Here is a 14,985-nt window from a genome sequence, read left to right as displayed (position 1 = left end):
CAACAACAAAACAAATCAAACTAGCCAAAATCCCAGCATAAATAGGTGCTCACCAAGTCCTAATCCTATCTGAGGGGCTCTAGTCAATTGATGACTGCCATGGGAGTCAGTTTTCTTCAGGATGTAGCCCCTGATTGCCAAGCACATACTGAAAGAACTAACTCCTGACTCAGTGGGTTTAGAAAAAGAGTACACACATGAAATTGGGAGGGAAAAGTGATAGTGAGGGATAGGGGAGGAGTTTTGGGGAGAGGATAGGGGAAGACTTGATCAAAACACACTAAATGCATGCAGGAAATTCTCAAACCAAAAAACAGGGCACAATTAAACTTTTATTGGATGGATATGAAACATTTTACCAAATATTTACTAATAGTCTGCTGTAGTGAGCTACTTATAATAAATGTTCATTAAATCATCAAGAGAATGGAATATATCCTTTGATATTGCAAACTGTTCACTAACATTCCCTTTGGTGAATATAAAAGGTAAAACAAACTAAATATGCTCTCCTGTATCAGGAAAATGTTTAACATTACCTTTGGTATGCTCACATTAGCCTGTAGACCTTTAATTGTCACATTATCTTGCCTCGTTGTGACATTTGTCTGAATTTGTCCCTGGTTAGTTGTTCCTATCACAGGATGCTCAGTTTTTGGTCCTCGAACATCTTGCTTAGGGGACAACTGAAAGGATTGAGTGGAATTATTCTCCAGACATTTCATAAGTTCTACATCAGCCACACCACCATGTGTATTCACTGTATTGTTACCCCTCCCCAAGTCTACATGACATCAACTATCCTAATACTCAACCTTGAAATTCAAGCAAAAGCTGGCAAATAGACCAGCTTGCCAGTCTGAAAAAGTACTATATACTAAAATGAAATCCACCTATAGAGAAACAAAGATGGTAATAGTATATTTTTATAATATGTTATTATTATTATTAATTTTAGGAACTGAACTCTACAGTCTTAAAGGCTGACTTCATTTCTGACAACTGACTCCTTATTGGCTGGGAATAGTTCAAGTTTCCTTTTTTCATACTGCTCTACTCTAACTACCTGAATGTAGCACATTAAAGGCCAACACAGGATGAGTTAATAACTGGCTTACCAGAAACTCAGGATTCCTTTCACCTCTACTTTGGTACTGATCTAAATGTGATATAGTAAACTTGAAAAATCCAAAGAGCACTAGACTATGGCTGCCAAGCAACTGGTGCTACAGGAAAGGGAATTACTCAATTCACTGAGGTGAACAAGAAACAACATAAAAATAAAAGGAAGCTAAAAATATGTATACCTTTGGTTCTTAAAGACCAAAATAGTAATTCTAAAGAATGTTCATTATAGGGATGGAGAAACGCTCAACATTTAAAAGCATATACTGCTCTTTCAGAGTACCACAAATTTAAAATAAAATAAATCTTAAAATTGTTTTCGTCACTTAAGGACAAGGCTTGTTAGAAAAGGCTTGGAACTAAGCTACTTTCAGAATAAAAGAAAAAAATGAAGCTATGATTTTTAAGTAGTACTACTTAATCCACAGTAGTTATTTGTGCTACATTTCAATTTAACTTATTGATAAAATTTTGATACATTTGAGTTTTTCAAGTTTGGATATTCTTACACATGGTGAATACTCAATTTGCTATGTGCATTGAACCAAAAACTTCTTACGTTTTCTGAGAAGGTAGTCTTGCTATTCTGGACTGCTTCTCTAAGGACTTTAGTGTGAAGATCATCTACAATTGTAGCTGGGTGCCGGGTACTAGCACGGTGAACCATAGCTTCAATATATCTGATGAAAAACAAAGAAAAATGAAAAATTAAATTTTCATTTAATACTATGACCTATTTTACCAAACAATCAGTGAAACTTACCACCATCTCAATATTTACAGTTCAATACTGAAATGCAAAATCCTAAATTACATCTTTAGAAACTCTACAGGGAAAACATTACTGAAATTACCTATCACCCCCAAAACCCTGTGATTGGGCAGGAACATTTGCCCCCACCACAAATGAATAATGTTCAACATTTTCTACAGACTTCCACCTTACATTGATAACTGAAACTTCGGTTTTTAATTTTTTTACCTGATACATAAAAACATTAGGATTGTACATTCTAACATGGTATCATGTAGATATTATGAATGTCATTTATTTAACGTGAAAACTTTAAAAAGCCTTTCTTCTGTGCACATCAGAGCTTCTAACTGTAACTCAGTACCAGTTGATCAATATTCCTCTGCCTTTTATCTATCCAACTCTTGCTGGACTCTGGTAATCACTATTCTACCATTAAAATTGAGACCATACTGTTTCAGATTCCATAAGAAGTTATTCACATACAACTTACCTGTGCCTTGCTTATTTGACTTAACCTACTGACTGATCTTCAGTTCCATCCACATTGTCACAAATTACAGGATTAATTGTCATATGGCTAAACGGTATTCCACCATGTAAATGTATCCAATTTTGTCAGTTAGTGGACATGGGTCATTTCCATTTCTTAGTTACTGTAAATAGTGCTGGTGCACGTGAAAGGAAGATGTTGCTTCAACATACTACTTTCATTTTCTTTGCATATATACCCACTAATAAGGTTGCTGAAATATAGTAGTTTTATATTTTGTTATGTGAAGAAACTCAATATGGTGCTGTATTAACTTACATTACTACAGACAATACACAACAGTCCCTCTCCCTTTTTATAATGGTCATTCTTGCTGGTCTGAAGTAATATATCACTATAGTTTTAATTGGCATTTCCCCAGTGATTAGTAATTTTTTTCATATACCTGTTAGCATTTGTACATCAATAATGAGAAAAGTCTACTTATGTCTGTTTATTTTTAATTGGATTGTTTATCTGCTAATAGATTTTTGGCATTCCTAATATATTTTTAAATAGCCACCCTTTGTCAAATGTTTGCTTTATAAATATTTTCTCCCATCCTGTGAACTATGTTCTTGTGTCTGCTAAAAAATTTAATTTGTTGTAATACCATTTATCTATTCTAGTTATTTTTTTGCTGCTATGGTTTTACATTCCCACCCCATCCCTCCAAAAAATGAAGAAATTTTGTACATTTTAATGTCCTGAAGTGTCTCCACTGTCCATTTTGTGTGTGTGCGTGTAGTAGTTTAACATTGCAGGTATTCTACTTAAGTTACTAATACATTCTGAGTTGACATTTTTGTTTACTGAGACAGGGTATTGCTTTGTAGCTACCCAGGTTGACATCAAGTTCATGACTCTCCTTCAGCCTCCCAAGTGCTAGGCATAAAGACATGTGCCATCATATCTGGCTTTTAGTTGATTTTTAAATGAGTAAGTCTCTTAGAATCTCCTAAAGACAACTTCCTATATTCTTCATTAGTATGATTCCTTACAAGAATCTTGACAGTTTATCAGAAAAAACTATGTACCCTTCCAGTAAAAGGAATATTTTCATGAAAACTGCTCCTCATTGAGTCTTTTCTTTTCTGAACTTCTTCATTTTCTACACAATTTGCATTCCATTTTGTTTCACTTTGGCTTCTTACTTATGTCAATTTTATCTCCTTCAATAGATTACATACACCTTGCAGGACAGAATAACTATTTATTTCTTCAATTAGCTAGGAAGAATATGAAATAATTACTTCCCAAGTACTTGATCATTTTACGCTTGTTAGTCCAAATGTAAAAGACAAAATATAACTATTACAACATGATAATATATTTAGTTTGAAAAAGTAACATGACCTCTTTAAAATCTATTTCTATTTCTACTCAAAACAACTAGTTAATAAACATTTAAATGAACAACTTTCACATTTACTTATGTCATGTAAAACATGTCACTTTATAAAGAAGTAGATATATTTTTAGACAAAGTTAATACCTGTCTAAGGCTTCAGCCACCAGTGGAGTCAGAACGACATCAACAGTTCCTTTCACTTCAACAATGGCTGTTGTCTTGGTCTGAGCAACAGGCTGGTCTAGGGTCCACTCTTCTGTTAACGTTTCATCATCTGTATTATCAACAATTTTCTTGTCTAATGGAGTATATGGTGTGCTATATAGTTTAACCAGAAAAGCACATATTTAAAAGACTAGAAACAAGAATAGTAAGGTGCAGTTTCCTTAAAGTAACTAAACATTTAAACTACAACTATTTCAGTGAAAAAAATCTCACGGAGACTAATACTTCAAGTCTAAATACTTTTCAAAAGCAAGCCAAAGGAGGTACTAAAATGCAATTTGGTCAAACATGTCAATTATATCACATGACAAAAAATATTGTTCATGTATTTATTTTCTTGATAAGCCCATCTTAAAATGTGCAAACACGTTTATCTACTCCTACACAAAAAATTATTTGGGGTAATTTATTCTTAACATAGTGCCTAAAATTAAGTACAAAATGGTTATTACTCAGAATAAACCCTACGAATCCCATAATCAAGAAGGACTATGACTCTGAACTTTAAAAATGCAATTTTAAGGCACCTTTAGCCCTAGCTGCTTTGAAGACAGAGGCTTTTAGCTCCAGAATTCAAGGTCAAGTCAGGCAACATAGTAAGATCCTATGTCTAAAAATTAAAAAATAAGAGTGTAAATTCTTACTTTGAAGTTGATCCTGAAAGTTGCATCCCTCTGTCTAGCAAAGAATTAGCAGTGAGTCCCTGTTTTATGACCTAGAATAGGATAAAATATTGTTTATGTCTAAAATTTTTATTATTTCTTATTGTTACAATCAACAATATTTGTGAATACCCAAAGTAACCTTGCTATTATGATCTCAATACATTCAATATAGGGGTCAGGGATTTAGCTCAGTGGTAGAGCGCTTGCCTAGCAAGCACAAGGCCCTGGGTTCGGTCCCCAGCTCTGGAAAAAAAGAAATACATTCAAAATAAATATTTAACAGAAAATATTCAATGGGTAACTGTGCTTTATTCAAGTAAGTGACAAAGTTGTGGGGGTGGAATGAGAAGAAGACATGACTGAAACAGGAATTTCAAATATCTTTCCTCCATGAGTTCTTTTACACAGTGAATTAGTTTTTTCTGAAGCTGATTTCGGTCTTCTCCTAGTATAACCACAAAGAAGCACCAACTATATACATGAAAGCTTAGATGACCATTGCCTTTGCCTGTAATCCAGAGGCCCTAGGTCTGATTCTCATTCTCAATGAATCCTCCCTCTTCAACTTTTAGTTAAATACTATGCCCTGGGCTGGGGAATATAGTGCTGTGGGTAAAGTGCTTGTTGCATAAACACGATGACCTGAGTTTGTATCTCTAGCACCCATGTAAAAAGTCGGGCATGAAATCATGTGCTTATAACTCTAATAATGAGTTCAATGTCCAACTAGTCTATCCAAAAAAGCCATCTCCAAGTTCAGTGAGTCGTCCACCATCAAAAATAAGATGGAGAGTAATGTAATACACACACATACAAACACACTCTAGAAAAAGATTCCCAAACACTGTTCATTAGATCCATAGACTTTATATATCTTAATGTTTAACATGATAAAACTTTGTTTTATTCATTGTTTTAAAGATAAGAATTCTCATACTGGCTATTATCACTAAATATATTCTGAAATGTTTTTGGCTTTTCTAAAGTCATTTACAGAAACCACATTCACATTAAATTATAATAGTTCAATCATTAACTGAGTTGAACTTGATATGCTGGTAACAGTTATGGACCAATAGAAAATTATTTATTCAAAGTAATTCCAATCTTTTTATTTTTAATTATGTGTATACCTGTCACTGTGAGTATGTGTACATGAGAACAGGTGACTATGGAGGCCAAGAGAGACCTGAATCCCCAAGAGCTGAAGTTACAGGTAGTTGTAAGCCAACCATGGGTGCTGGAAATGGAACTCCAGTCCTCTAGAAAAACATTATGTGCTCTTAACCACTAAACCATCTCTCCAGCCTCCAAAATCTTATTTTTAAGACACAGGAAATCTGAATTCACTAAAGAGATTTGATCCTAAACTTAGAAGTCTTGAAAATTTAGATTAGGCTACAAGCTCCTTAAGCCATCTTCAATTTGTTTAAATTTATAATACTCATGAATAACCCTGTAACCTAATTGTTGTACATAGAGTCATATACAATAGAAAGCCTCTATTTCAGAAAGATAGCTAAAATGACTCAGTAGTTCTGAAAACAACTTAAAAAATAGTTTTACTATATAAGTATATTAATGGAAAATAACAATTTGATTTATACCTTAAATGTTGGAACAGAGAGGTGTTCAAATGATGAAGAGCTTTCTTCACTGGTTGGAGTATCTAGGTCAAGGGGGCGATGCAATGAGGACTTGGAGGTTCTTTTGTTGGTAGGATGCTTAACTGACCAGTTAATTACCTGAAACTGAGTAAGGTAAGTCTGATAACAACTCATCACAGGCTGTTGAGAGGTGATCTGCTCAGTCTCTACTGTTTTTTCACCTTCCACAATGTACAGATGTTCTATGACTTCATCTTCACCACCTAATGCAGAAACAAAGGATGCCTGGGAAGGATGAGTTTTGAATGGAAGAGTCCGGGGATCTGTAATGCTTTCTCCATGGACAGTAAGGGGTCCTTCTACACTGTGATATATGGAACCCCTACTGTAGTCAATCTGTTGCATTTGCTTTTTCTTCTTTTTTCTACCGGGATAAGTTCCAGGGCCTTCATCACTGCTAATGGGCTCAAACTCTTCAGCTGCAGAGAAGTAGGCTTCACTATCAGCCATTGACATACTGGAATCCATTGACCGATACTGATGAAATGAATTAGAGTCAGCTGATGGTGTGTATGGGAATGAACCAAAACTTCGCCTCTGTTTTGGTGAGTCTAGTACATTTTCATCACTTCGAGAGACATCACTACTAAACTGGACTCCAACTGTGACAGGCTGTTTGTCTCCATAAAAAGCAGCAGTGAGACTCTTAGTACTACCAAGTCGGGTGGAACACACAGAGGCTTGCCGCTTCAAAGGAGATCTCAGAGGAGACTGTCCTACTGACTTGTCTTGGGTATTAGGAGACACGGGACTGGTTCCTGAAATTTCTGTAGGAATACTAAAACAGAGAGGAAAACTGTTTCTATTTTCAGGACATCACATAATTTAAACATAAAGTACTTATAAAATCATTTTAGTAATTTTGATCTTTTTAAAATAAAAGAAAATCTAGAATTTTACAATATAATGTTGATTCAAAATAGCAAAATATTACATGAGTTCATATTCCCCATAAAGCTAAAAAAAAAAAAAAAAAAAAAACCCACAAAACAAAAACCAACCATCTTAAACATCACAAAAATTTATAGAAATTCAGGAACACTAGCACATTTATATGTGTTTTTTTCTTTCCACATCTTCTAAAAGCTTATCCAGCAATATACACTTACAGTGTTTGACTAGGGACAGGTGAAGGACTGACAGCTAGAGAGATGGCTCAGGAGTTAAGAACGCTTACTGCTCTTGCAGAGGACCCAGCACCTACTTGGCAGCTAACAACTGCCTGTAACTCAAGTTTCAGAGGATTTGGTACCCTTTTTTGGACTCCAGGGGATATTACACAGATATGGTATGCACAAACTCATACAGGCAAACACACACACACACACACATATATATATATATTGTACAAACGCACATACAACACACACACACACACACACACACACACACACACACACACACACACACACCTGCCTACTTAATCAGCTCTGTTCCTCTAGAGCAGTGGTTCTCAACCTGTGGGTTGCAAACCTCTGGAAAACCTCTATCTCCAAAAATATTTACATTACGATCCATAACAGTAGCAAAACTATAGTTAAGAAGTGGCATTTTACAGATGAAGGTCACTACAACATGACGAACTGTATTAAAGTGTCACAACATTAGAAAGGTTGAGTTGGGGATTTAGCTCAGTGGTAGAGCGCTTGCCTAGCAAGCGCAAGGCCCTGGGTTCAGTCCTCAACTCTGGCAAAAAAAAAAAAATTAAAATTAAAAAAAAAAAAGAAAAGAAAAAAGAAAAAGGTTGAGAGCCACTGCTCTAAAGAACTATATGAAAACAATCATTTTAATGACACTGAATTGAAGGTCTTCGTGTACCTCAGCTGGAGGGACAAAGGTTTTGACTATAGTTTTTACATTTGAAAGATGTTAGCTACAGTCATAATTAAGCTAAGTAGCTACTGAGACTGGCTAGAGAAATTGCATAGAATGAATGGAGAAAGGATCAAAACATAACTCAGAGGAATGCCACCACTCAACAAATGCCAGGCTGTAGGAAGAGGAAAAGGAAAGAAAACAAAGTGGAGCCTGGTAATACAGACAGAAGACACAGACAAGAAGGTGGGAGCAAACTGTGAAAAGGGTCACATCTTGTCAAGCAAAGTTAATTCAAAAGAAGGGAGTGTTCAACTGTTAATATGTTAAGAAGACCAAAAAATGTTCAACAAAGTAGGACAGTATATGAACAGTAACAAAAATTAACTGAGTGGTAGGATACATATACCCATTATAAATACATCCTTGAATTTTCTAATGTCTGCAAAGATTATATTAAATTATTTGGAAAGACAAATTGATATATAAATATATGTTCAGGTTCAAGGAATAAATCTAAAATGAAGGAGTGGAAAGAAATTTCTTGTGCTACTATTTTAAGTAATTATAATTCAGTTACCATCAAGTTTCTAAGTCTAACTGAATACTGACCTTGCTTGGCCATCATCTCTTTTGGTACCATGTAAGAAATCTTTTTGAACCAAGTGGTCATCAGCAACAGAAGAGGGGCTTTCCTTCTCACCAGCCAGTAATGGCTGTGCAGCACTGGAGCTGCTATTCTCCTCTGAGGAAGAGGATGAACTGTGAGACCGTAAGGGCACCTGAAGACTAAGGTGCTGAGTTTTTCTCTCTGCTTCTATTCCCACTGATTTATTTTCCCATTCTTTCCTCTTCATACCATTCACATTACCTAAACAAATAAAATGTGGGTTAAGTGACTATAAACACTTTTGGAGGAATATATGAAAAATATGGCAATTTAATATAACTACATCAAAAGTACTGTCCTTTTTTTAAAAAGCACAAGTATTTAACTTCACGTAGTAACATATTACACACTACAAAGAGTTGTCTACAAAATTCTGGATCCACACTCTATAATATGTAAACTTTTGCTTTTTCTTCTTTAATCTTTCATTTAAAGATTTTGAAGACTAGGGTAGATCAGTAGTAGAGAATGTGCTCAGGATATGGAAACCAGCAGTTCGACCCCAGCATGTATGTGCATGTGTGAACACTTATGCACACAATTCATATTTAACAGAAAACTTTAATATACAGGCATTATGTATTTCATTTAAATTAATTTGTTTTAAACATTTTCCATATTTGCTGTAAAAGTTGAATAGGAGCTGGGATTGTATCATCTTCTATTCACTAGTATATTTTCAGTGTCTAGAACAACCTTAAACACAAAGCAATAAATGGATGTACAGCTGGAGTACATCAGCCCTATGTCAAAGTTTTGTAAGAGCCCTTTAATGTGCTACAAAAATTAAGGAGCAAGCACTTACAGATAAAAGGATAGCTCTTTAGCTGCCCAGAGCCCCTACAGCATAAAATTTGCTCAATTTTCCCCTTCAACCACCCATCCCTGAAGTACTCAAGAAAAGGGATCTCTGCTAATAAACAGAAAACACACTCTCTAAGAGAATACAGTTCCAGGTGAAATTCAAGGAGGGCAAAGATAGTGCAAACTAGTATAGACACTATGGAAATCAGTATGGCAATTCCTCAAAACATTGGGAATTGATCTACCTCAAGACCGAACTATATCACTCCTGGGCATATACCCAAAGGACACTCCATCCTACCAAAGGACACTTGTTCAAACACGTTGAAAGCAGCTTTTTTCATAATAGCCAGAAACTGGGGAAAAAAAAAAAAAAAAAAAAAACAACCTAGATGTCCCTCAACCAAAGAATAGAAAAAGACAAGGGACATTTACACAATGGAGTATTACTCAGCTGTTAAAAACAATGACATCATGAAATTTGCAGACAAATGGAAGGAACTAGAAAAGATCATCCTGAGTGAAGTAACCCAGTCCCAGAAAGACAAACATGGTATATACTCACTTTGATGTGGACATTAGCTGTTACGTAATGTAAAATCACGCTACAACCCAGAGAGGCTAAGTAACAAGGAGGGCTCAAGAGGGGACATATGGATCTCCCTGGGAAATAGAATAGATTTTGTGGGTGAACTGGGGACAGGTGGGGACGGGAACAAGAGGGATAGGGTGGGGAGTGGGAGAGATAGAGGGAAAGTGTACTGGGAGAGATGACTGGAACTGGGGGTGAGGCGGGGGTGATGTAGAAATCTAGTTCAATGGAAACTTCCTGGAATCTATGAGAGTGACCCTTGCAAAGTCTCCTAGTAATGAGAGCTATGGAGCATGAACTGGCCATTTTTTATAAGTAGGTGAGGCTCCTTGCAGTAGGACTAGGACATCAACACAGCCACAAAACCTTTGATCTACAATCTTTCCTGCCTACAAGACTGCTGGGGCAATGGGGCACAGAACTGTGTGAATGGCCAACTCATGACTGATCCAACTTGTAGCTAGCCCACGCCATGAGAGGAAGCCCATGCCTGACATTGCCAGTTGACCATAAACCAGAGGCAGGACAGTCAAAAGACCCAGGATCAAACCAAACACAACTGGGGGGAAAAAAGAGAGAGAGAGAGAGAGAGAGAGAGAGAGAGAGAGAGAGAGAGAGAGAAATCAATGGAATGATTACTACTAATGACAGTCTGCTTTATTCATATATTGGTGCCTAGCCAAATTATCATCAGAGAGGAGTCATCTAACAACTGATGAGAACAGATGCAGAGACCCACAGCCAAACACTAAGCTGAGCCAGGGGAAAGCCTCAGAAGAGGAAGAGGAAGGATCGTAGGAGGGGTCGAGGACATTACAAAAACACAAACCACTGAGTCAACTAAGCAGATCTTATAGAGCTCACAGATACTAAAAGTAACAAATATGGAACCTGTGTGAGTCTAAGCTAGGTCCTCTGAATATGTTATGGTTGTGTAGCTTGGTGTTCTTGTGGGACTCATAAAAGTGGGAGTCAGGGGTATCTCTGACTCTACTGCCTGTGCTTGGGACCCTTTTCCTCCTAAGGCCTCATCAACTGTGATATGAGAGTTTGTGCCCAGTCTTGTGTATCTTGTTAGGCCATGTTTGGTGGATATCCTGGGGAGGGCTGCTCACTCACTCCTTCCTTCCTTTCTTTTTTGAGTTGAAACAGGAGGAATTGATCTGGGAGAGGGGAGGTATGAGGAGGGATTGGGAAGATTGGAGGGAGGGAAACTGAGTTGGGCTATAATGTATGAGAAAAGAATAAGGGTTAAAAAAAAAAGATTTATGGATTTAACAAAGCAAAATAGTGCACTGAAAGTCAACGAAAACCAAGTTTGACTCATTTCCACATGACAGACACTAAGTGAATCCTTAATTCTACCAGTATAAACTTGTTTACTCCATCCTGACACTACTTATCTACATTAGCTCCAGGAAGACTCAACAGTCAGAAACCACATACTGTAGGCACTAATGGTGATTTCCCTTACAAATGAATCCTGGGTAATTTAGTATCTATAACCTGTTCTCAAGAATCCCAAAGGAGATTAAACGCTGTAAAAATTAAAATTAACTTTGCCCTTGATCTGTTTACATGAGAAAATGCTATCTTTCCCCGCCTTTGCCCCATGTTTAAATTTCCCATACAAAGTCTTCCTTGAGTTTGTGACAGTTAGGTTTTAATCTGCAAATCAGAAAATCAAGCAGTCCTCATTGTTAGTGCCAACTTTAGGATAGAGGAAAGAACATCAAAGCATCTTTAGTGACCTGGATTCCAACTTCTACTCAGCCATACAGTTGGCAGCTGTATGATTTGATACAACTTAGTCTCAAAAAACCCTTCATTTTCTACCCTGTAGAGCAGGGATAAACCAGGCATATTGGCACAAAAAAAGCTTGTAACCCTAGAGGCAGGAGAACTGTGATTTTTGAGGCCAACTACATAGAAAGAGCATGTTTCAAAAATACTAAATGAATAACATATAATGTCCACCTCACATGATTGCTTGAGGAAGAAATGAGAAGAATGTCAGGGTTAACATTGTAAAATAAACATTATTCACCTAGAAGGTTACAAGAAGACAGCCATATGCTAATATCCATTTTATTTTTTAAATCCCAAGAAATTTAAGTTACTTGTAAGTTTTATATGATAGTAACATTCCTGAAATACAATGTACCTAAATAACAAATACACATGTTTGCATTACCATTAAACAAGGATTTAGCACGGCAGCCTAGCTGTCTCCTTCAAAAGCTTCTATGTATAGAAAATCAATCTAATAAAAACTCTTACAACTACTTTAATTTTTAAAATATACAAAAAAAAAAAAAACCAAAAAACAACAACAACAACAAAAAAACCCTAAGTCTTTTTTGAGTAGCCCTAAGGAGAAAATACTAAATATTGGAAATTGGTAAAATATCAAGATTTTTTTAAATTTCATATCTATGTAATGTGGCAACTTTAAGCAGTAAAGATTAAACTTAACTGTAGAAATGTAGAACTAAGATGCCCAAAAGAAAACTCATTTGGAGTTCTTTGGAGAAATGACACCATGAAATCTAAATCTAGCACATCAAAAAGTCAGAGTTGCACAGCTCAAGCCAAGCCAGTGTATCTATAACACCATCCCAAATACACTCAGAAGATGAGATGTCTCTCTTGACATGTTCAATTTTACTGGTAAGAAAAATATCTTGGGAAAATTAGTTGGTATTATAGGGCATTAATGAAATGTTACTAGTGATAAGTTATTCTATAAAAGTAAACGAAAATGAGCTTCAGAGAAATGGTATATATGAAGACAGGCTTATACTAAGCTTTGCAGGGAAAGCTGCCCATTATCAACAGTAGGAAGTCTTATTAGAACACCTAGCTTGACCACATGTCACCACCACCACCCCCCCCCAAAAAAAAGAAAAGAAATACTACATTTACCTGGCCTTAAGTTACTTGCAAAATGAATATAGATTATTTTAAGCCCTATCTCTAACACTACTCAAAAGAATCAATTACATTGAATAAAGTAACAACATTTCTCTCAGAATGGCACAGGGACAGAGGGAAGAGATTAGCTCCAGACATACAACACATTTTTATTACCATCTACAGTTTTAGGGATTTCTTTAGTAATGATCCATTCTCCAGGCTGTAGCAAAGACTGGCCATAATACATATCAGATTCCGCACTTATGCTTGAAAATGCAGAGCTACTGGAAGGTGTCAACTCTTCAAGTTTGAAAAAATCTAGGCCAGTTACTGTGCCACCAAAGAATCTGCAACCACCAAGACAGCCACACTTGTTTCTGCACCTCTTATTCTTCAAGGTATCATCTGGCCACAAAAACCACAACCTAAACAAAACCCAAAATAAAACAAACAAAAACAACATAGAAGAAACCTCATTAAAAAGATTTTTAAAAGGTAGATAATCAAGTATAACTAACTCAATTATTAATATATATCAAAATCAAAGTAAATATAATTAACCATTTAATACTGCAGTATATCTAATCAGTTCACCTTTCAAAACAAAATACAGCTGTACCACAGCAGAAGATGAAAATAAGTAATAATAATAATGGGCTCTGGCAATTGTTTTAAAAGGTATAATCATTCCTTAAAAGCTAATGAAACCAGGTGTAGTTGTTCTTACTCATCCCTCAAGTTTGGAAGGCTGCCAGAAGACTTTTCGGCAGTACATAATGGTGTGATGCTTTCTAGGGGTGATGAAGCACAGAGCTGAGAGAAAGAGTAGTGTCTCATAAAATGTTACCTGGAAATTAGAATTTAAATTGTATGGATGTTAAAATACGTAGTATAGACTTGGAAAACATAAAAAAATAATAATAGTGTTATTTCCAAAACCACACCATCACTACAGAACCTCAAATGATATATTTACTTATAAGTATCAGGTCTTTATGCATTAATCAAAGTACAGGAGCACAATCACAGTAAATCTTTATTTAAAATATTTTTACTCCACTCCAACTGTAGAATTTCCTCTAAAATTATCAAGTAATTTTCAATGGAAGTTGATACCATCACTCTTAAAAGACTTTGACCTACCTTTTAGTTCTGGCGTCGTGAGTTTCCAAAAAATGTCTTTGAGCCTCATGTTTAGAATGATGATCAGCAGCTAAGGCAATATCAACTGTTATAAGACCTAAGTTGGCTGACCCAGCTTCTAGCCAGTAGGCTCTCCGTAGCACTGCTGGTTGAAGTCCAATTCTGCAGTTATTTAATTGTTCAATATACTGTCTCACTTGAAAGTCCTGAATCGCAGCACTTATTCCTTCCCCAACTGACTGATTGTGGAGGTTACAGTTTGCAACCCGAATTGCACCCATCTAAAGTTCAATTAGAAAATGAAACAAAGCTGTAATTGCAGTATTTTTAAGCATCTTAGCAGAAACTACAGAACTGGTGACTACTGGAAATAAAGTAAACAATAGGAAGAAGAAACAAAAAGAAAGAATAAAGGAGAAAAGGGGAAATTAGCAAAGGAAAAGTACAACTCAATAATATATGAAAAGTAGACATTCAATAAAAAATAAGCAGGAAGTGTCAGTGAGGTGGTTCAATGGGTAAGGGAGCCCATCACCAATCCTGACCATCTGAGTTGGATTCCTACAACCAATGGTAGATGGAAAGAACTAAATCCTACAAGTTGTCCTCTGATTTTCAATATAAGCACCTAGGCACTCAACAGGTATGTACACTCTAGCACACATACTAAATAAATAAATTAAAAGAATGTAAGAACAATGCTGTTTAAAGCAGGGCTGGCTGGCA

At 36.0% G+C, this 14,985-nt stretch overlaps 1 protein-coding gene across 7 annotated transcripts in view; it reads right to left on the bottom strand.

Moving 5' to 3' along the window:
- Kiaa1109 (KIAA1109 ortholog) overlaps positions 1-14,985 on the bottom strand; it is a 201,653-nt gene that overhangs the window by 113,736 nt on the left and 72,932 nt on the right. For all 7 annotated transcript variants that reach the window (XM_036190575.1, XM_036190569.1, XM_036190574.1 and 4 more), the window contains exons 26-33: positions 14,260-14,540; positions 13,291-13,541; positions 8,747-9,005; positions 6,260-7,097; positions 4,632-4,702; positions 3,907-4,080; positions 1,685-1,805; positions 540-686 (exon numbers count right to left, since the gene is read on the bottom strand). In XM_036190575.1, the coding sequence (XP_036046468.1) occupies positions 540-686; positions 1,685-1,805; positions 3,907-4,080; positions 4,632-4,702; positions 6,260-7,097; positions 8,747-9,005; positions 13,291-13,541; positions 14,260-14,540 (2,142 nt within the window). The remainder of the gene's footprint in view (positions 1-539; positions 687-1,684; positions 1,806-3,906; positions 4,081-4,631; positions 4,703-6,259; positions 7,098-8,746; positions 9,006-13,290; positions 13,542-14,259; positions 14,541-14,985) is intronic.

The sequence above is a fragment of the Onychomys torridus genome, chromosome 6, assembly GCF_903995425.1.
Source record: "Onychomys torridus chromosome 6, mOncTor1.1, whole genome shotgun sequence".
Taxonomy (NCBI): Eukaryota; Metazoa; Chordata; class Mammalia; order Rodentia; family Cricetidae; genus Onychomys; species Onychomys torridus.
The sequence above is the reverse complement of the archived record's forward strand: the minus strand, read 5'-3'. Positions and strand labels throughout refer to the sequence as shown.